At 50.9% G+C, this 22,504-nt stretch overlaps 1 protein-coding gene across 4 annotated transcripts in view; it reads right to left on the bottom strand.

Annotated features, from left to right (window-relative positions):
• The window catches only part of LOC124231403 (glucose-6-phosphate exchanger SLC37A1), a 66,544-nt gene extending 44,341 nt beyond the window's left edge, over positions 1-22,203 (bottom strand). For 2 of the 4 annotated variants that reach the window (XM_046648193.1, XM_046648195.1), the window contains exons 1-5: positions 21,915-22,199; positions 17,478-17,717; positions 9,592-9,673; positions 866-998; positions 88-166 (exon numbers count right to left, since the gene is read on the bottom strand). In XM_046648193.1, the coding sequence (XP_046504149.1) occupies positions 88-166; positions 866-998; positions 9,592-9,673; positions 17,478-17,533 (350 nt within the window). In that variant the 5' untranslated portion in view covers positions 17,534-17,717; positions 21,915-22,199. Of the gene's footprint in view, positions 1-87; positions 167-865; positions 999-9,591; positions 9,674-17,477; positions 17,718-21,914 lie in introns of all 4 variants that reach the window. The other 2 variants (XM_046648196.1, XM_046648194.1) reach the window with 2 other exon arrangements.
• Positions 22,204-22,504: the final 301 nt, after the last annotated feature.

Here is a 22,504-nt window from a genome sequence, read left to right as displayed (position 1 = left end):
CGCACTCCTGTGTCCTGCAGCACACTGGACACGCTCTGCACCGAGCGGCCATAGCTGCCAGGGTCTTGAGAAGGCACCCAGACCTACCTCAGGTACATGCCGATGGCGTAGGCGCAGAGGAAGGAGTAATCCAGGGCCCCGAGCAGCTGCTGGTAGTTGTCCCGATCTACACGGGGAAAATCACAGGAAAGGCGGAGACTGTCAGCTTTCACTAAATATCGGTTCGTGTTCTGGAACGGGGCAATAAAATACAGAACGCCTGCTCTCCAAGTGTGGGTGGTGGACTCAGAGGAGAAAGGGTGGTTCTGAACACAGAAAATACGGCAGCACATCTTCTGTTTGGCTTCTCGACAAAGGGAAATAAAGTCGCCACATTTTCAAATAATCACTAAATAAACAGGAGTAGCTAAAATCCCCATTGCTCACGGCGAGCATGTGGTTTACTCATTTTGCTTCATATGTCACACTAGCTTTCCTTCAGCCTCCCCCACCCCGCCCGCCGCCTAGGCCAGCCCCACACCACACCTCTGGGATTTCTCTCCTTTCCACCCACAGTGCATGCTCTGCCAGTCCCAACTTCCAGGCTTGACAACTACAGCCCACGAAGAGACTCTCTTCTCCGGTGGCAACACCTCGGCACACAGGCCCCGTGGAGGCAGAGGCAGCTGAAGGGGGAAGAACTGATGGGACAGAGCTGTCCCTGGAGACGCAGTCACGTTCAAGAACATCGTCAGTGCTGCGCAAACTGGCAAGGCTGGAAGTCAGGCAACGCCAGCCCTGTCCCGGCACTCGCCAAATGTGCAGGAGCCCTGTGGGACGGCCCACTTCAGTAACCGGACAACACGGTGGCTGTTGGAGAACTCACCAAACGGGGCCCAGCCGCAGTCAGTCTCGTTGTCTGGGCGCTGGTGAGGGGGGACATCACCGGCTTTCTGGTTCTGGCTGTTGAATTCGACTTCGCCCTCATTCACAGCAGCACAGTACCTGTGGAGCTCACCCTGGACAGGCATGAGGAGGACAGAACCAGAGGGAGAGGATACCCTCAGGTGAGGCTCAGCGGGCGCCACGCAAGAGCAGCTGGCCCTCTCAACGGCCTTCCAGGGTGACGGTGTTCTCGGGGGAAGCAGGCACCATCCGGGGCAGTCTACATGACCCACGGAATGTCTGCCGTGAGTGCGGTTTCTCGGGCTCTCCTGAGCACACACACAGCACATACAGGGCCATCTAAAGATGACTGACCACTCACAGCAGCTGCACAGTTGAAAGCTGACTGCCTGTCATCCTCAGACCCCCCACCCAGAATGGAAGAATGGATTTATTTTGCTAGATTTGTACAACTGAATACTGCCCAGCAATACAAGAGAGCAAGTTACAGGTCCACGCAACAATGAGGATGAATCTCACAAAATAAGCCAGACACAAAGCAGCACAAATGGTGGGACTCCATTTACGAAGTTCAAGAACAGGAAATGAACCCACGGGAACAGTGATGAGAACTGTGGTTACCCGGAGGAGGGTTAGCGACCGGGCGCGGGGAGCCTCGGGGAGCCGGAAAGGGGCCAGACCTTAACCTAGGCCATCACTACCTGGGTGAGCACGTAAATATTTGCCAGGGTAGACACTTAAGATCTGTGTACTATGTGCAAATCATACCTCAGTAAAATAGAAAGCTGAGGCAGAAGGCCACCAGCCCACCAAGCTCTCCAAGGAACCAGCAAGCAGGGCAGGAGACAGGCGCTCATCTCGGGGCGGGGCAGTGTGTGGCAGGGGAAGATAAGGTTCGGGAGCCCCACGACTGACTGGTGGTGAGAGCCTGGGCGAGGTGCGCCCATCCCTGTCTCAGTGCCCTCACCTGTGGAACAGCTGCTGGGATCTGTGAGGCTGGACACCACGTCTTCAGCCTGCTGCTTGGGACAGGGTGGCCCACGAGAAATGGCAGGCAGTGCAGTGGGGCCTGGAGGCAAGCTTGTGGATGGGGAGGTCTGCCAGGGATGGGGAGGAGTGGGCAGAGGGGCTGTGCGCAGGCCTCCTCCTTAGGGCGCTCCTTAGGAAGAGGAGCTGACACTCCAGGAAAGCGCCACACGACAGCCGGGCTCCATCTTGTAATGCGGCAACCTGTATAACAGGTCACTTGTTCCATAACACACAGGAGGCCACAGACGGGACTCCACGCATCTGCCGTAAAGCCTGGTGGCCACATGCATCCCCTCCCCAGATGGCCTCCCACTTCTCTCCTGCTGTGCGTTTTCTGGGTTTTTCGCTACAAGTGGCGCAGATGAACCAATCCATCAGGTGTGAGCGAGGGCAGAAAGGAGGTGTCCTCAAGACCAGGGAGGCAGCCCTCAGGGGCAGCAGGGTCCTGAAAGAGGTGTCCTTTAGTGAGCTGGACCCTAGAGAGGCCGAGGCCTGGAGGGCTGGCTGCGAGGAAAGCTGGCCACGGAAGGAGCATCTACCCCAAGGTCAGGACACAGAGCAGGGGCAAGGAGTGTCCCCCGTCCAGCAGGTGGGGGGCAACCACAAGTCCTGTCCACCACCTTCGCTTTGTGCATCTCCAGTCTCTTCAGGCGGGAGCCGTCAAAGAGGCTGGTCACCTCTGAAAGGCTGCCCTTGTCAGGTCTCTGGTCAGCCTAGGATGGACACCTCTGGATTTTACATGGACACAGGCCACTGAGACCCGGGATGGCACGCAGGACTCAGCTGCTCTGTGGTCATGTGGCTCTGTCATCATCACTGGGCTGTTCGGCTATAATTTAAACATTGATCTAAGAAACTAGGCAAGGGCTCCTCTTTACAAATTCCAAGTAGCTATTTGCCAAATTGCTTTCCTCAGCAGGTCTCATCCTCCCCAGGCTGGGCTGGGTCATCTCGGATTGCTCAGGGGCCCTCCCCTGCTCCTGCCTGAGCCCAGCGCTCACCCACGTGGCTGTGACTATGACCTCAGGATGGAGCCCCGGGGAGGCCCACCGCCCTTCCTCTCCGTACGAAGCAGGCATTCTCAGCATCTCCTGCTCTCGGTTTCATGCCTGCCCCATCATCACCCTCGGAGGTCAGGCGTTTCTGCCCACCTTTCCTGCTGCTCCTCATGGAAGCCACGTGGGCCAGACCCTGAGGCTTCACCGATGCCATCCACCTTTAACCCAGAAAGCCTCAAGTGGGCGGGGAGGGAGCCAGTGAGCAGGGCTAGAGTGGGGTTTCTCCCGCACGCCTTACATGGAAGCAAGAGAAAAGGAATTCTGTAGACACTGTTTCAGATGGGATTTTCATGTCATCTTTCATCCTCTAACATTCCCAGGGAGGAACCGTCCATGAGAAACAGAAAAGATTAGAAATGACCCCTTTTTGTTTCATAAATGAGCAGAAATGATTTTCTGTTTTGGTTGGTCCTGTGAGGAGAGGCGGCCTAGCATCCTGGCCAGGCACTTGGGCTCTGAGCTGGGATCCTGGTGGCACTGCTGGCTTCCAACCGTGGCCAAGTCACGTGAACTCCCTACCATCAGTTATGGAGCTGGTACAATCCGGCCTGTCCCAGAGCTGCTGTAAAGATCAACTACACGTGGAGAGAGCTCCTCTCCGGGTCCCCAGCCCTCGAAAGGGCTCAGTGACTGGCAGCTGTGAGTGTGGGAGTCCACCCGCACAGCGATTCCACTCAGCCCCTGCCCTCATTCGGCTCCTTTCTCTCCCCAGCCCTCCTCTTCCATGTTAGAAATGCAGTCTCCACCCCTCAACCTGTCGAAAGGCTGCACCAAAAGCAATACAAGATTATTACTCCGGCGTAAAGGGTTCTGAGGATAGTCAAATAGTCACGTGTTCGTTTTCCACAATGCTGCTATATTGTAATATTTCAACGAACTTTATTCCCAAAACCTGGTGTTTAATGGAAAATCAAGGATTAATGAAGCTAAGATGAACTGATCAGAAAACCCCCACAAGATTAACTAATTCTTATCACGAAAATCATTCAGGGGGAGCTAGACGTTTGCATTCATAAAAGCAGGCTCCTTTGCAAATGTTTTACACAAGTGCCTTTCAACAGGTAACATATAAAGTTAATCCATGTGTTACTCCAGGCAGTTATTAAAAGTCGATTAATCAAAAGAGTACCTGGCAACTGAGGAAAACGTTTGTGAAATGCCAAAGGAGGAAGAGCAGAATACAACATTCTAGGTACACGATCCTCACAATTATTTCAAAATGTCTAACACACAATGGAACAGCAACAACAAAATAAACAGCAAAACACCAGATGGATTGGAAGGTGGGGAGTGGGAGAAGACAGGTGTCGGCAGGACGGAAGAAGAAAACAGCCATGAAGTCACAGGGCAATGTGTGCAGGGGAGGGGCGGAGCCAACAGTGGGACACGGGGCATTTGCACTCCTCTCCTATCCACAGGCTCCCTCTCCCACCTGAGCCCCTCCGCCAGCACTGGGCAGCAGAAGGGCATCCTTTGCACGATGGGCAGGCAGCTGGAGCAGGAACGTTCCTTCCAAAGCCCACAGTGGAGCAGACTGAAGCTCCGTGAGTTCTACACTCGACAGGTCCAGGCCGTCACTTAGGCACAAGTATCTTTTATACGAATGGACATTTAATGAAGACTCCATTCTTTCAACTCGGAGCCTTGGCAACTTCACATTGAGAAACTCTCCTTTCATTCACTCATTCATTCCAAAAATAGGGGTTGGGGACCTCCTGGGCTCTCAGCCCTGCCTGGCCCTCAGGCTTCAGAGCCGCTGCTGCTTCTCTGTAACTGAGGAGGCCCAGGCGGGAATCTGCAAGGGGTGCAGAAGATGCCGAGAGGCGACCACGGGAAGGGCAGGATGGTCAGAGCGGGGGTGCAGGCCTCATCAGCAAACCCAGGAGAGGGTCGTGTCAGTTTCACGCCGCCTCTCACGACACCTAGTGAGAGCTGAGTGTGTGCGCACATGTGCACGTGTGTGTACACGCGTGTATACATAATCCATATGAACTGGATGTGTTTGGTAAACTTTCTATGGCTCATCAGGTTGTGTGGGTCCATTTATTTTAGCTCATCCTTTACACTCCTTTTATAAGGCTCTGGATTAAAACAACCCTCCAAAGCACTATCCAAAAGAAGTCCTAGAAGAGAAATGACAGTTTGGTGCCTGCTGTGGTCTAAATGTTTGTTTTCCCCAAATTCATATGTTGAAACCTACCCCCAAGGTGATGGCATTAGGAGGTGGGGCCTTTGGGAGGTGAGTGAAACCCTCATGAATGGGATTAGTGCCCTAATAAAAGGGACCCCGGAGAGCTCCCTCGACCCCTCCACCATGTGAGGACATAAGGCAGCGGCCATCTGCAAGCTGGAAGAGGGCCTTCACCAGAGCCCCACCATGCTGGCACCCAAGCTGGGCCTCCCAGCCTTCGAACTGGGAGTAACACGTTGCTGCTGTTTACAAGGCACGCAGCCTCTGGTATTTTGCTATAGCAGTGTGAGTGGATTGAGGCAGCACCCAGCAGGAAGATGAAAGAAGCTGTGCCCGTTTACAAGAGCACGTGGATGTGGTCAGTTCGTCTGAGTCAATCACAAGTGCCACAGAAACGGAGCGAACGCCACAGGCACATGCGAACATTACCCACTCACAGGTACACCCAAATACCCAGGGATGCGTTCCCGTCACTGTTTGTTTCTGGAATCAATCTACAGTGACTTATGTATACCTTACGCTTACTCAAAATACCTCCTGCAAATCTTTCCGAATTGACTGGATTGGCTCTAATTAATTCTTTTTAAGTAGTTGCACATACCACAATATGGATTTGCCATAATTTATTCAAACTTTCACCTGCTGATTACGTTCACATCATATCCAGCGTTTTTTTTCCTTTCTTTTTTTATTGCAAACAATGCTATGATAAAGATGCTTATGCAGACACTCCTAAGTACAGGCACTTTTATTTTTTTATTTAATTAATTAATTTATTTAAAGATTTTTTTTTCCTTTTTCTCCCCAATGCCCCCCCGGTACATAGTTGTATATTCTTCATTGCGGGTCCTTCTAGTTGTGGCATGTGGGACGCTGCCTCAGCATGGTTTGATGAGCAGTGCCATGTCCGAGCCCAGGATTTGAACCAACAAAACACTGGGCTGCCTGCAGCGGAGCGCGCGAACTTAACCACTCGGCCACAGAGCCAGCCCCCAGGCACTTTTATTTTTATGGGTGAAATCCCAGTCAAAGGACTGAAGGATGTGTATTTTTTTATTTCAACAGGTGTTACCATAATGCTTTCCAAAAGGCTGTAATACTCACGCTTCATGGAAAGTCTTTTTTCCCCAGCACTGCCAGCAACCGGGGCTCTTACTCTGTTAAGCGTTTGCCAGTTGGTGAGTATAAAGTGGTCTGCAGTCATTTTAGCTGCATTTGTGAATACTAGCAGGCTTGCACACAGTTCATCCAGTTCTTGGAAACTCAGAGCCCTTCTCTGGGAACCGCCTCTTTGTCCCCTGTCTCCCGTTCCTTTGGGTTTCCCAACTTCACACCCCTAAGATGGACATAATGTTCTTGGATTTTTAATTTTTTACATTTAAATCTTTAATCCATGCATTTTTCATAAGCTAGGGATTCAACTTTACTCCTTCTGGGTGAGTAACTACCTGTGCTGGCAGCATTCATTAAGCAAGCTATACTTTGCCCAGCGCCTTTGCCAAACAGCCCCTTTTTCCTATTCTAGTCTACTGACCTCTTTGTCTATTCTTGTGCAATACCACAGGCTTCAAAAATGTTATCTTTTTCACACTTTTCTTGGTAATTAATTCTTGGACATTCTTTCATGTAAACTCTAAGATTATTTTATTTGATTGAAAAAGACACTGCTGAGATTTTCATTGGAGTTGCATTCTATATAACACAATACTGGGAACACTGGAACTTTCCAGATAGTAAGTTTCTCACCCAAAGCCACAGTATGCGCTTCCAGCTTTCCAGGCTGTGTTTTCCATCTGCCACTGAGGATTGTACAGCTTTCTTCTCAAACGTCCTGTGTGTGGGGGGGCTGGGCACACCCACTCAGACCTGTCAATGTCACCATGCCCCCGGGCACAGGGCTCCTGCAGCTCAGACTCTGCCTGAGGACCTCCCTGCCTTCAGGTTTTTGCCCTGGCCCAGCCCCCAGCCCGGGGGAAGCGCCCCCAGAGATGTCCCGCTGGCACGGCCCAGGCCCACCACCTGTCAGCCGGGCTCAGCTAGGAGGCTGCAGCTGGAGTAGGAGCAGCACTTGGACCCCACCTCCTCCCGGCCCTGTTTGCATCATCACCTCCCTCTTTTTCCTTTTTGCTATACTAAAATCAGAAAAGTATAATGTGTCAGCAGTGATTACAGGTAAGTCTGAACAGTTATGGTGGCCTAAATCTGACACGACACGTCACGCCACTCTACAAACGACATTAAAGAATGTGAATCACTTTATAATTCACAACCCCTCGTGATCAATTCCAGATAAGCAAATAATTCTCATTTTCTTCTGCTTATAATGTGCTAGGACATATGGGCTGTAGATGATTCAAACTGTTCCTGGAATCAACAGCATCATCACTAACTACTTCTGGTTTTGTAATAAGAGGCACTAAGGCGTGAAAACTCTGTAAGGCATTATAGTTTCAGTTGCCCTTATTTACTTTATGTAGGTGACATCCTTCTCTGTCTTAAAAGACGGAGAACCCAGGATTTGACATAAGGCCAATGCGTATGCAGGCAGAGCTAAGGCACGCAGTCAGAAAAGCTGGGTGTGGCGCTGTGAATGTTCTCAGTACTCGACACACCAGAGATCTCACGGGAGAGAGGTTAAGAGCCGAGACCCCGGAGCCAGCCTGACCCACGCAGAATTCACCTGAGATGACACTGGCCCTGCAGGAAGGAATTAAGCTCCTGAGTCTCAGTTTCCTCATAAGGACACTCACAGGGCTGCTGTGAAGTTTACATTAAATAATGAGCGTGCGCACCTTGTCGTGCCCTGGGGCTCGACCAGCGGCAGTTACTGCGACTTGTGAAATACTCAGACAAGAGCTGCCCATGAGATCTCCCCTTCAGTAAGCCCGAAGCCCCCTGCAGGGCAGCCAGGAGAGTGACCTGGAACAATGCTGCATCCCTTCCTGGCTAAGTGGGGACCCATGTGACCACCAGATGGAATCCAAGTGCCCCGCCACAGAGATCCTCCATGGCCAGCTCACCACGATGCCTGTGTCCCAGTACAGACCCTCCACCCATCAGGCTGGCAACTTCATGGTGATGCCCCACCCTCCATCTAGGACTCTAGGCATTGGCCCCATCATCCAAACGCAGCCTTTCAGGATCAATCCTGAAACGCCAGGAAGGCTCCCTGACCACTACTGCTCCTTCAGTGCCACGGTGCTACTAAGGCCTCTGCAACAGCCTCTTTCATTTTATGACACGCCTTGTTCTTGAGCCATACGTGTATTTCCATAACCAGGAAGACAAGAAGCAGTAGTGTTGAAATTTACCGTGGCTGGCCCTTGGTTCTGATTTTAGAGTCACGGGTAGAGTGGATTAAGGCCCACCACCTCTTCTCCTACTCTTACCTCTCTTTTGAAAACCACATTTTTAAAGGTCTCCAAACATTTCCATAGTCATTACAACTTGGTGAATCACAAAAGTGAAAATTTTGCAAGCAACTTGAGGGGCATGGAAAATTCCTGCTTCCTAGGGGTCAAGGAGGACTTTTAGAAGCTTTTGAGTAAACGGATGACGATGTTTGACATCCCCTGGGAGTCACATCCACTGTCCACAGAAGCACGGCCTCGGGGCTGCCTCTCCCACCGGCCTGAGCGCTGGAGGGCAGCTGGGCAGCTGTCTGGCGGGCAGCAACTGAGGGAGTGGAGGAAGCACCAGCACAAAGGCCACCAGCATTACAGGCCTGGCTCTTCGTCCCTGCCAACGACTATAAATGAGGGAGGGGCAATGGAGCTGTCAGTGAGCTGTCTTTGGCACTGGACAATTTCCTTATTCTTTTGACAAGAAAGAGTCAAAAGCCATTCAAGCCTGTTGACAGTCTATAGGCAACGTGATGTAACTCCAAGGAGGGTTACAAGGCCATCTTGCTTTTTCCCAGCTTATAACTACTATACCTGACTGTCCGCTTTAACCTTCTTTACTCAAAGTCTACTTAAATGCCTGCTTAACAACTTCCTGCCACCCAAACTCAAACAGAAACCCAGTGTTCTAAGAACAACGGAGGCCCACGACCACAGCCAGACGCAGCATCAAGACGCAACGATCGTAGAAGCAATTTGGGGAACAACTTAAGACTGAATATATTTGGAGAGAAAATCACACAGGATAGAACAAATATTTAACTAAGCTTTAGAAGTCTGGGACTGTCAACTAATATGACCGAAAGTGTACCACCTCTGAAGTGATAAATCCTGAAACATTTTAATCTCAGAAAAGAGAATCGAAAAACCAAAGCAGCAAAACAACTAGCTTCTAAACAATCCATTTTCTCCATTTATCTTACCACCCTCCCCCTCTCGCTCCCCTCAGATTGGCTTTTAAAGTAACTAGTTCCTTAGAGACATTACAGGCAGGGTATGAAATTGAGTGCTTTTTATACTTTCTTACCTTAACTATGCTGATAGGCTTTCGAGATAAGTGGAAACTTGCATACAGCAAAAATGTCAAAATAAAAATGAAGGCTCGGTACCTGAAACACAAAACAGTGGTAGGAGATGACATAAAATAACATAAGATGCATTAAGAATATGTTATAACCGTATTCTTAAATTTTCTTATGCTGTATGTTATTCATTCAGTCCTATATCAATTATCAATCCTATTTATAATGTCACTACAGTATTACGTTTAAAAAATTTGCCACTTTTGCTTTGTCCAAGTTGAAACTATTTAAAAAAAACTATAATCAAAGAGAAATTTGGGACTCAGAAGATGAACACGTGTTTACAAAGCAGACAAAAAGGAATGATTATTTAGTTTGTAACAAAATAAACTCCAAGTGTCTTGTAAGCCTGGTATCCTGGGCATTTAAGATCATACTTTCTAATTTTTAGCTTCTATGCAACTTTTTAGGACACAAGCAAGGAAGAAATAGAAAGATTTCACAGACCTCAGTGAGAACAACTCAGTGATGCTGACAAACTATGCATAAGGCTGATGACATTAAACATACTGGCCCCAGCCCCTGCTGCTCTCTTTGGTTTATGAGAAAAGCAGTTCAGGAGGAAGTACCGAAATGTACGGAAGACTGCAGAAAAGAAGTCTCGTGAGAAGATAAACGTTCATTCCAGGCTAAACGTTTGAACCACTCTATGGAACAACATTTCTTAGGGGAAGAAAACAGGTCAGGAGGAAAAACTACTTGGCAGGAGATGAAGAGCAGGGGCTCCCACCAGAAGGCAGCCCTCTGTGTCCTGAGGCCCGGCCCCCGACCCTGAAGGGCCGGCCTGTTCTGGCCTGGAAAGGCCAATGTCTTTCAGATGGTGTGCCGGCTCGGACCCATAATTACCTAAGACAGAGGCCCAGAGACAGAACAAAGAGGGGCACGCTCCACCTCCACAGAGGGGCCACAGCCCCTGGGGATGGCCAGTCATCCCAAGGCCCTCGATGGTGCCAGCAGCCCTCCTCCTGTCTCACGCCCACATTTTCAACGTTGTGATTGACTCCTGAAGGGTGGCTTTATGTGAATAACAGACTCCTTGGGGTGCCTGCCCCTCTGGCCACCAGGAAAGGTAGGGGTCAAATAAATATTTCCAGATTTTTGTTTTCAATAAAGCTATTTCAAGTGAGACAAAAGCATCGGTGGAACTGTGGGGCTCAGACCTATAGCTCTGGAGTGCCTGCCCCTCAGCGAAAGGGGCCGCCACACGGCCTCGCGAGGCACTCGTAGAGACTTGCTAAGGGAGCAGAGCGGGGGCCCCATGCTCTCCGCTTCATCACGGAAACACACACTGACCTATTTCTAGGACTCTTTGCTCTCAAGCCCATGCCAACAACCAGATAGGAGAGGAATGAAACTATAAAAAATGAGTGTATAATTTACCCCAAAGAACAAAGAGCATGCAGGTACAGTGAATTAGTTACGGAAGTCCAGGCCCTTGCCCCCGTGTTTCTGAAAGTCACCCGTTTTGGTAGGGGAGGGAGGTCTCTCCATTCCTCGCTTGAAGCCCTCTGTTGTCCCACGCGCTGCTCCTGTGCACTAGCAAGGAGGCTTCTAGGCCACTGGAACTTTATGAGCCCTCAATACCCAAACCTCCAGCCCAGGGCTAGTCTTGCTGTCACTTACATCCCCACTGGCGGTAATTTACTAGGACAGGTGCAGCCTAGAGGGGACCTGCTCTGCCCCCATTGGGGACAGGGCTCCTTTTCCAGTCTCCACAAGGAACATGAAAAAGTTCTCAGACTCTACCTCTGGCATGGCCCAAATGGAGTCAGAGAAGAATCGGAAGCCCTTAAGGATACTACATGCCACTAGCTTACAGGTGTGTTATCAAGCAGGAGAATCTGAATTTCACACTCAGCCAGCGAAGAAGAACTTTGAGAGAGCGGCTCTACTTAAATAGACTTTGGGTTCACGCTCTACTCTCTACCCAGACATAAACAGAATGTTCTATTTATAAATATCCTATTTTTATTAAGTATATTAATATATTTATTAAACAGAATAACTAAACCCAGAAATAAAGAGCTCCTCTGTATGTCCAGTTAAGGTCTGAAGAGCCCTGGGGCCCTGAGACACCTGCATTCCAAGGCTGTCATGTGTCCAGCTTATTGGAACCTAGCGGCCATCCCTGGGCCAACGGTCTCCATTTGTGGGCCTCTGTCCTCCATCCCTGGGCTGCTGCCTCCTTCCCTGGGCTGCTGCCTCCTTGCCTGGGCGGCTGCCTCCATCCCTAGGCTTCTGCCTCCTTCCCTGGGCTGTTGCCTCCGTCCTTGGGCCTCTGCCTCCTTCCCTGGGCTGCTGCCTCCATCCCTGGGCTGCTGCCTCCTTCCCTGGGCTGCTGCCTCCTTCCCTGGGCTGCTGCCTCCATCCCTAGGCCTCTGCCTCCTTCCTTGGGCTGCCGCCTCCTTCCTTGGGCTGCTGCCTCTGTCCCTGGGCCTCTGCCTCCTTCCCTGGGCTGCTGCCTCCATCCCTGGGCCCTGGCCTCCTCCCCTAACTGGCAGTTCTGCAAGTAGTGCTCACCAGTCCAGACCTGGTGGAGCGAAGGTAGTTCCCAGAACTGCCTCTGGTTGGGGGATGCTGAGCTGGAGCACATGCTCAGGGATGCCCCATGAACTCCGAGCCACAGAGCTGAGCAGCACTTCCCTCTGGACATTTTCAGTTTAGCTTTGTGTGGAAACAAAACACCTTGATGAGTCAGCCCCTTTGGGAGGGGTAACTGCCTGCAGGTTAGCAGGGTTATCTGAGAGAAGCTGTCCTGCCGAATCAGGGCAAAGGGTCAACCTACAGTGCAGACTGGAATTTTCCTAGCCAGAATATATGTCTCCCTAAGAGGAGCCCCTATCTTTTATTTAGCCAGTGTCAGGCCAGCTCTGCTTCCTCTATTTCCAAATCCGTCCTTCCTCCCTCACTTTGCTCATCTTATCCCCATAGCACTCGGGGGAGGGGAAGAGCCAACAGCTGGAGACCGGGCTTCCCTCTCCAGAAGGTCTGGCCACAGCCCCCGCTGGTCACTTTGGAACCACAGCAGCTGCCTCTAGGACTGGCGCCTTCCTAGTGGCCATCTCGAAATGCCTGTCCCGGAGAGTGAGCAGACATTTTACTGCTGCAGGACTGTCCTGGGTTACGGGACTAGAGTCCTAAACAACCCCCCGGAAGTCCCTTCCCATTCTGGAACTCTACCCTCATTTTCTTTCTTCCCCTATCATTCACGAAGCAAGGATCCTGGATGATATTTGTTTCCTTTTATCCATCTTGTACTGGGTTGAATATTGTCTGCCCAAAATTCATGTCCCCCCAAACCTGAGAACGTTATCTTATTTGGAAGTAGAGTCTCGCAGATGAATTAGTTGAGCTCACACTGAACTCATACATGACCTCAAGTCCAATGAGATCCTACATCCAATGACATGTCCTTATAAAAAGCCATGTGAAGACTCAGAGACAGACAGGGAGGAAGACCATGTGATGACGGAGGCAGAGCAAGACAAAGAATGCCAAGGAATGTCAGCAGCCACCAGAAGTTAGAAGAGGCGAGAAAGGCCCCTTGCCTGGAGACTTCAGAGAGCATGGCCCTGCCCACACCTTGAGGTCAGACTCCGGGCCTCCAACACCACCAGAGAGAAACGTCTGTAGCCACCCAGTTTGTGGTACTTTGTTACAGCAGCCCCAGGAAACTAATACAATCCAATACTTTTTGTCTTGTGTTACATGTAGGCTTGTGAGTATTAAATAAACACAATTAAAAATGAATTATCTGATCTTTCATTCATCAGTGTTCCACTAACTTTTTTTTTAAAGATTGGCCCTGAGCATCTGTTGCCAAACTTCCTTTTTTTTTTTTTTTTTCCTTTCTCCCTAAAGCCCCCCATTGCCTGGTTGTATATTCTACTTGTAGGTCCTTCCAGCTTTGCTATGTGGGATGCCACCTCAGCATGGCCTGATGAGCAGTGTTAGGTCCACAGCCAGGATCTGAACCAGTGAAACCCTGGGCCGCCGAAGCAGCGTGCACGAACACTTGGCCATGTGGCCGGCCCCCCACTTACTTTTCATAGTTACGTCTAACTGCAGCATTCTTGGCATCTACCAATATCGTAAGGATAGTGTTTGGGTTAACCCCAAGTTACCAGCAAAAGAAGCCTGTCTGGGCAATGACAGCACAGGACAGCTGTGCACCTGCAAAGCTCCCTTAGAAACACTCTTGAATATCACACATGTTCCCAGATGAACAGCAGTCAGCTCCCAGCTAGAGACTCAAGACAGAATATCTGTTGCCTTGTTTGACTGTTATTTATCTCAGTCATATGCAAATAAGGAATAAACAAATGTTTTAGATGAGAGTTACTGAGTAGTATGATTTGGCATAGAAATTAGTCCAAAGACATCCTTAAATTTAGCAACAATGAAACCACACACAGCTGTGACGTGGGTCCTTTTCAGAGCATCCTAGGGGAGGCAGATGGTGTCAGTGACATTAGTGCTGATAAGTTGGTTAAGGTGCCATCTGCCAGATCGTCCCCTCAGTGAAGCTACAATTTTTCCCTCTCAGTAACTAACCAGGAACTTGTGGGGACATGGAGACTATGTGGAAACCCTCCAGGTTTCCCCCAATAGTGTGTGTCCTTTGACGATCCTCTCCTGAAATCAGCACTCCTCTGACGGCCTCAGAAGGCCGTGTTTCCACTGAGCACTCCTGCCCTGCTTGGCAGCTGGCACCGACTGTGGGGAAGAGCTCTCCTTTCTCCCATTTACGCATTTAGTTAATTAGAGCAGCGTGGACTCACTGCATTCTTATTTATTCAATAGGCTATAACTCATTTCCAGTATTGTTTATTTTAAGTCTCACATCCTCCCAGATTTGGCCAGTGACAACGCCTTCATCTTTAAGCACTTCCTTATTTTCTGGCACAGGATATTCCAGGCTCATCTCACCTTCCCTGCCCTAGTCCTGAGATCAGCCCAGTCTCCAAGGACGCAGGGCCCCTGCAGTGGGAAACGGCACCTGGAAACCAAGATCTGGCCCCAGGTGTGCTTGCTGCTGCTGGGCTGCTGCTGCTCCCAGGGCCTCTCAGTGGGGAGGGATGGGCATCTGACACACATATCACACCCACACACCCCCCCACATATATCTCTTCTGCGTTTCTCTCTAGTTTTTGAAGACATCTTTAATTCCAATCTAACACCATATGATTCATTCAGTGTCATGTTGCCCTCCCCCCCCCCCCCCCCCCATATCTGTAATCCCTTCACCATCAGTGAGAAGCTGCCTCCCTTCTCGGGTATTCCTGACAAAAATGCATAATCTGAATCTAACATGAGGAAATACGAGACACACCCAAAACAAGGGACAGTCTATAAAAGAAACGGCTTGTATCCTTCAAAAATGTCAAGGTCATGAAAGGCAGAGAGGGGCCAAGAAAGAGCTCCAGATTAAAGGACACTAAACCCACAGGACACCTAAATGTAACGTGTGCCACTGGGCTGGATCCTGGGCCAGGACAGAGCTATGAAGGACATTATGGGACATTTGATACAATTTTGAATATAGCCTGTGGATAATAGTATTGTATCAGTGCTAAATTTCCTGATTTTGATCTTTGTGCATAGTTATATGAGAATGTCTTGTTCACAGGAAATGCATGCTGAAGTATTTAGAAATAAAAGGGCATCATGTAAATGTGTAAATAAAAGAATATGTATATTAATAATAAAAGAATAATGCAACTTATTCTCAAATGGCTCAGAAAAAATGTGTGTGTGTACATATAAATACACACATCTACACACACATACACACAGATGAGAGAGGGTGGAAGGAGAAGCAAATGAGGCAAAATGTTAAGAATCTGCCAGCGGAGCCGGGCCCCACAGCTGCACTCGATGCATTTCAACAGCCCTCTGGCCAGGTCCACCGTCCTCAAGACTCGACGTTGTGGGAGAGAGACCAGCGGCCGGCCTGCCTTAGGTCCTGGCCTGCCTCCTGTGGGACCTGCGCTGTACAGGGCAGGCCACAGGGATGGAGCCTCGAGGGCCCCCAGCGGCTGCCAGGGTGGGACGGAGAGTCCTGAGGCTCACCTGCCTGTCACTCTGCACACAGGGAGGAAGTCGATTCCCCAAGGAAACCAAAGTGCTGCTAGAAGGGGCAGTGCATGCTGAGTAGAAAAGCCTAAAAACATCCTTCACAGGAATGTTAGAGCCATTCTCTTCTTTTACAGCTAAGGAAGCTGAGATCTAGAAAGGTTAAATAACTTGTAAAGGTCAAAGAGCAAGTTTGAGGCAGAGATGGAACAGAAATTAAGACAAATGCTCTATATCTTTGCTACCCAAAGTGTGGTCTATGGGCCCGAGGCAACAGATCTCTTGGGAAATGCAGGTTCTCAGGCGCCACCCCAGACCTACTGAGTCAGAATCTGCTTTTTAACAAGTTCTCAGGGTGAGTCACATGCACGCGAAAGTTTGAGAAGTGCTGCTCTGTCTTTGTAGGTCTCAGACTCAAAAAAAAAGAACCAGTGATATACAGGAGTTCTTTGTAACATTCTTACAATTTTCTTCTGTGAGTATGAAAACTGTATCAAAATAAAGTTACGAAACAGACAAAGAAGCTAAAGGGAAATCCCTCTAAATAAAAGGGATGCTCTGGAGCACTTGTGGCTGGTTTAGCAGTATGTGAGCTGTCAGCAGGGGACACCTCTGGAGAGAAGATGTCTGAAGTCACACTTGAGACCCTGTCGGGGCTCCACCAAACTGCAAGGGCCTGAGGAGCTGCACAGGGCATGCAGGCCACCAGTGGGTTGTCATGATGAAGGGGTCCAGAATACACCACTGTGGCATAAAAGTTACTTTGAGCAGAAAGCATCAGTTCCTGCAATCTCTTCCCTGCCTAGAGCAGAGCCTCCTGAAAGAGCTCAGCTGTCACCAATCCCACCTTGGGAGCAACTGGGGGAGACGGCTCCTCTCCCCAGAAGTGAGAAGCATGCACACCACACCAAAGAGACACTGTCACACCCCAGCACATCTCCCATCTGTTCTCCTAAGTGTCCATTTAACTTTCCAAAAAGTCATTGTTTTCCCATAAGCACCCTTCTCTTCCTCCTCTTCCCTTGTAAAACGGCAAATAAGCCCCAAATTATTTGAGTCACAGTTTTCTGTGAACTCCCATACATACATGATTAAATCTGTCTTTTCTCTTGTGAATCTGTTTTCTGTCAGTTTAATTTGCATGCTCCCAATGACTGAACCTAATAGTGTAGGGGAAACTTGATCCTTCCAACAGAGATCAGCTGGGGAGAGAAAGCAGTCAGAAAGTGGGTGAGAGGCCAGAGATCCCAGCTCGAGACTCCGCTCTTGCCATCTGCTTCCTCCAAGAAGTGTGGGATTCATGAATCCACCCTGACAAGGATGCTCAGAGCATGCAAGGAATGGTGCTCTTAGAAAGTGGCGTTCTGGTCTGCATCTAACTTGTTTAGATTTCATTTTCCCTCTGAAAGTTCTGCCCCAGCAAGGCCACTCACTGAGCTCAGAATTAATACACTTATTTCACCCACAGCCATTTTACAGTCCTGCCAGTAATCAGCAGTCATTTTTCTGTGGGGAACCATGATTATTACAGAAACCACTGAAGACCACAAAAGAGTCCAAATGCTATCTGTCACCACCAGAAGCAAAGATGGACAACTCAGCAATGTTTCTGGACACAGCTTCCACCACCGACAGGCAATCGACAGTCACGGGGAGGCCAGTCATCCACATGTGTCTTATAATGAAACTGGGGGTGGGGAGCTGGCTGCACGGTGGCCCTCACCCACCGCCAAGGGACAGACCTGCCAGGACTTACCACTGGTCTCGGGAGAATGAGACAATGAAGCGAATGCCGACGGGGAGTCGAGCCATTTACGTCACACTGACCACGGAGCTTCTGTCACGAAATAGGATGCTTCATAAAGAGGTTACAAATCTGGCTCCAAGTCTCTCCCTCTTGCTCCTGCAGCTCACACAGGCTGGAAAGTGCATAGAGAAGTCCAGTTTGGTCTCGTTTCCCCTCTTCCCCTCTTCCATCCGGCAGAGATTCAGTTCTCTACAAGGAGAAGAAGGAGTTAAAAAGTGAGGTGTTCTGATAGTGGCACTGTCGAAGTCCCTGGCAGAAGTAACTCCCTGTATGGCTGTTACCCAGCCCAGATCAAAGCTGGATATCCAGTGCAACAGGGAGCTCCTGCCCTGAGAGCCACCAGGCGGAAGTAGAGGGTCTGCCTCAGGCAGCTGAAAGGTCACTGGGATGAATTTCACATGACGTTCTGATGACCATCACTGATGATTAACCACTGATTTCATCCGCACCTGGACGGAATCTAGAGATCAACCATTCACTCTTAACCACAATACTCTGCAGAACTAATATCAATATGCACATGAAACCAAGTATGTGCCCAGTGGTTACACCATGTGCTCATTGACCAGAACACGCCAGGGAACTGGACGGGGTCAGTTCCACCCACTGTGGACCAGGCCATGTCTGAGCCACAGTAACAGGGAGGAGTGCAGGGCTGCACAAGACGGCAGGTTATCAAACCAAGCATTTAATTGTGGCTTTGCAATTGAATCGAAGAGCATCTAATGCTGTGGGAGTGAACTTCACCTTGTATCTGCCTCTTCATTTCTCATCTCCTGTGGTCACCTCACAGGTCATGGAAAATGACTCCCATCTGAAGGCAGGGCTGAAGGCAGAGCAAGACAGGAAGGAATGGGCAGAGAGGGCTTGGAGCCCATAAGGGGCCTCTGCATACCAGTCTCCTGTCCCAAAGCCAACCTCACACTTGTGCTATTTTTCAGTTACCTTTTACGCTTGGCGACAAGAAATGTTTTGGATCAATACATTAAATACCACAGTACCCAGTGTGCAGGAGCATGGATTGTTCTACCTGAATACTTACGGAAATTCCCAGGTTATGTAATTTTTTGAAGAAAGCTACTTTTGAGTAGACAATCTCAATTTAAAGAAGCTAAAGTTTATTGAACGTTTTCCAACAACTTCCTTGGGATAAGTAATAGACACGTATAGAAAATCATTCAGATGTGGAAACTTAAACTATATTCCTACGTGCCCCTGTCTTCTCAGTGAGAAGGGCTGCCCCACCTTCACTCCTGCCCTCCCTGCAGAGCGAGCGCTCAAAAGAGGCTCCTTTTTCAATACTAACTTTTAGGAAAACATTCCAAGTTCTTGCTGAGCTTTCCTCCCAGAACTCCCCACCCTGCATCTCCTCTCAGGGAGGCAGTGGGACCCCTCTTCTCCAGCCAGAACCACACCTCTGCTCCTGACACAGATGTGAGTTCCACCTGCCCCCACAGCTGACCTCGGGCTGGGTAATCCTGGGCATGTCGCTTAAACTTTCCACTCCCTCACCTTCCCTGGCTAAAAAATAGGGGTGGTGACCCCTATCTTTTAGCGTTGTCATAAAGAGGAACTGAGAGAACCCATGGAGGGCCCTTAGCCCCGAGCCTGGTATGAGAGACGCACAGTGAACAGCAGCTGGTACCATTCTTGTGGCCTCGGGAGAGGAAGGCCAAGGGCTGCAGGTGACCGCCCCACTCCCGTTTCTTAGTTCAGAACCCAGCACAGAGCAAGCGCTCAAGGGTGTTGAATGAATTTCCACAAATGCTTCAAAACTGATTTTGCTCAAATCCCTAGATTTAAAAAAATATTTTACTAAATCTCTGCTCAGAATGAGTGGGCTCCTGTTTGGGCCTAAATGTACCTCAAGGAATAATTTTGCGATGATGACTTCAGAGAGAAGACTTGGTTTAGATTTTACAATGCGTGGAAACGGACGGTCAGGATCCAATTTCTTCCTCTGTCCAAACACTGCTGCTCTAGGCACAGCTTGTCTGGAAATATTCTATTGCCACCTACTGAATCAATTAACCGACAAATCTCAATTCAATTCTGGCAAAACCTGTAACCACAGGAAAAAAAATCCAGAAGGCACTGGAAAATCAGCTGGAGAAATCTCTATTTCCTTTTACAACAAGGCGGGTTCTTCCCCCTCTAAAATGGGTGAAGGTAAGCACCATAAATTCCCATCGTGGGTGCAATCAAGATGGATAAAGAGCGATTTTACATGAAAGGTGTTAAGAGCTCTATTTAATGAGGCCCCTTCCTCCAATGCCTGGGCAGTGCCCACTGACAACGCTTTCACGAGAGCTGGTCGAGACCTCCCCGTCACCAGTGATGACTCACGTGCTCTCCTGTGAACCCCACGACCACCCTGGAGAAGAGGCAGGGTGCACTTCAGAGAACAATGGGGTAGGTGGCTCGCCGGTCAGCTCAACTCTGTGGGGCAAATTCAGGTCGGTCCAGTTTCCCTAAGTCCCCTCCTCCTTCCCATCTCTCTCCTTCCAGCCTATCCCCTCCAAAGAGAGGGCAGCAGAAGGGCAGCAAATCACTTGGTCTAAACCCTGTTTTTGGCACACAGCCCAAGTACATAAAAAGAAAACACACTTTAAAAAAAAAAACGATCTTTATAGGCACCTCTGGAACTCACCACCCCAGCAGGGAAAAGTGTCAGAGTATCTAGTATCATACTACCGTCAAAGACAGTAATTTAAGAAACACCCCTTACAGCATCTCCATTAAATCTGTAAAATGCATGCCTTTATACCCATCTTCCCCAAAAGCACAACCTAGTCATCTACAAAACAGAACGACTGGAGGGCCCCGTGCATCATGCAGCCCCACCCTCAGACCCACCACTTGGTGGTCTGTCAGCCTCCAACAGTTCTGTGTACTCTTTGGAGACGAAAATAACGAGACTTGAAAGTGATGGCAAAAATAACATGGAAAGGGTGTTTCCAGAACTGAAGCGCCACTGTAAATATCAAAGCAGCATCATGCATATTTTAAATAACCGACAAAGTTTTTAAAGTGGATCTTATTTTAAGGCTAAGATGGGTGGGAAACCCATGTCTCCCAAAAAGTTTTCATACTTTTTTTTTTGCCGAGAGAAATAGAGAGAGAGAGGGAGAGAGAGAGAGAGAATACAACTTCATTTCCAGAGAAAACACTTCCTATGGTTTAGATTAATGGCAATGGCCACTATCCCTTTCCTGTGGCTTAAATAGGAAAGGGAATCCTCTGTCTGTACCACTGTCCTTTTTCCGCCGACAAACAGAACGGCAAAAATGGTCTGCACAAGATAGACCCTGCAAATGCAGCTCCAAAACTGCATGGTGAAACAGCCAGGGTCTAGAGCCCTGGGCTTCCAGCTCCATCTAAATTAATGAAGGAGCAATGGGGGAAATCTAATACAGTTACCGACTCAAGCGACTTCGCTGGCTTAAGTTCAAGGGCAGGCGGACGCTCCACAGGCAGTGGGCTCTGGGAGGCTACATGAAAGGCAGTCTGGCATTCCAGCTTTAGAAATTCAAACCTGGGGGTGGGGTGAGGGACTTGCCCGAATCCTCGGCTCAGATGCAAATCCTGACCAAACCGCCTCGGTCACCGGGTCACCAGGATCGGCAGCGTGGCCGCAGGGGTTGGGAGGGCAGGAGGGTGGGAGAAGGAGGAAAAAGATCCCGATGGTTGGCGGCGACCGGCTGGGGCACTTTCCGGCGCTTTAAGCCCTATAAATCCAGAAAGTCGCTGTCACTCGTGTTGCCCAGGAGGCTCACTGTCTCCGGGAACCAGCTGCTCAACAAACAACCCAGAGGCCCAGGGTGCTGGCGCCGCGAGCCTCGGGCGGCTGGTGCCCGGAGGAGACGGGCTGGGCGGGCACGCCCACGGCCCCGGCGCGGCCGAGAGCGCGGGGCTGTTCCTGCGGGGTCTCTGGACCCGCGCTGTCACCGCGGCGCGGGCGGCTCCAGCGGCCGGCTGCCGGCCCAGCGCGGCTCCCCCGCCTCCACTTGCCCGGAATCCCGCGCCGCCCGGTCCGGGGACGCCGGCGGGGGCGCCCGGCCGCTCCTGGAGCCCCCTCATTCCAAAGGCTTCCCTAGGGCACGAGGGGCTCGAGACCGCCCGGCCCGGCCGCAGGCCCGCACAAAGCCGCGCGGAGGAGCAGCAGCCCGCGGAGCGCGACCCCCGGCCCGGCAGGCGCGGCGCCCCTCCAGCGCGGGGCAGCGGGCGCCCCCCGGCGGCCCCTCTCGTCGCCCGCGGCGGCAGGTGCTGCGCGGTCCCGCCGCCCGAGTCTCGCGGCCCCGCAGGTGCCGGCGGTGGGGAGGGTGCCTGCGCCGCTTCTCCCGCCCGGTCCCCGTCCCGGTCCCAGTCCCCGAGCCCGCGCCTCACCTGCGCCGCCCAGGCCCGCGCACCACCGCCGGGCCGGCCGCCGCGGGCGCTTCCTGCTCGCGACTTCCTGGGGCGGCGCGCGAGGCCCGCCAGCCCCGCCAGCCCCGCCAGCCCCGCCGCCCCTTTCACTTTCCTGCGGCCCGCGGGACGGCGGCGGGCGGCTCGGCCCCTCCCCCTCCCGCTCATCCCCTGCGCCGGCCTCCACCGTTTTCCTGGGGTCCTCCCGGCCCGGCGCGCTCGCAGGTCCCTAAGAGCCCTGGGGATGCCGGGCCGGGGCGCCCCCACGCGGAGTGGTGCTGCCCGCCTGCCGGCTGTTGGGGCCCCCAGGCCATCGCCCGCTCAGAATTCTGGGCGGTCCTGTGTCCTTGCACCTGCCGGCGGGCGCACCGGCATTTACTGGCATGTTCTCTATTGGCCAACGGGGAGCTCCCCAAGGGCCCTTTGTCCTCAAGGTAGGTCTTACCCAACAGCAGCAAAGTGATGCGGCCCCCAGGAAGGACCAGCGCTAAAGAGGGCCTTTATTCCTAGCGCTCCTTCTCGAGGGTCAGGATCACGAAACCAGCATTCTCTTAAGTGAAAATGGGGCCCAC

The sequence above is a fragment of the Equus quagga genome, chromosome 21 (genome assembly GCF_021613505.1).
Source record: "Equus quagga isolate Etosha38 chromosome 21, UCLA_HA_Equagga_1.0, whole genome shotgun sequence".
NCBI lineage: Eukaryota > Metazoa > Chordata > Mammalia > Perissodactyla > Equidae > Equus > Equus quagga.
Note: the sequence above shows the minus strand (reverse complement) of the source record. Positions and strands in the feature narration are given on the sequence as shown.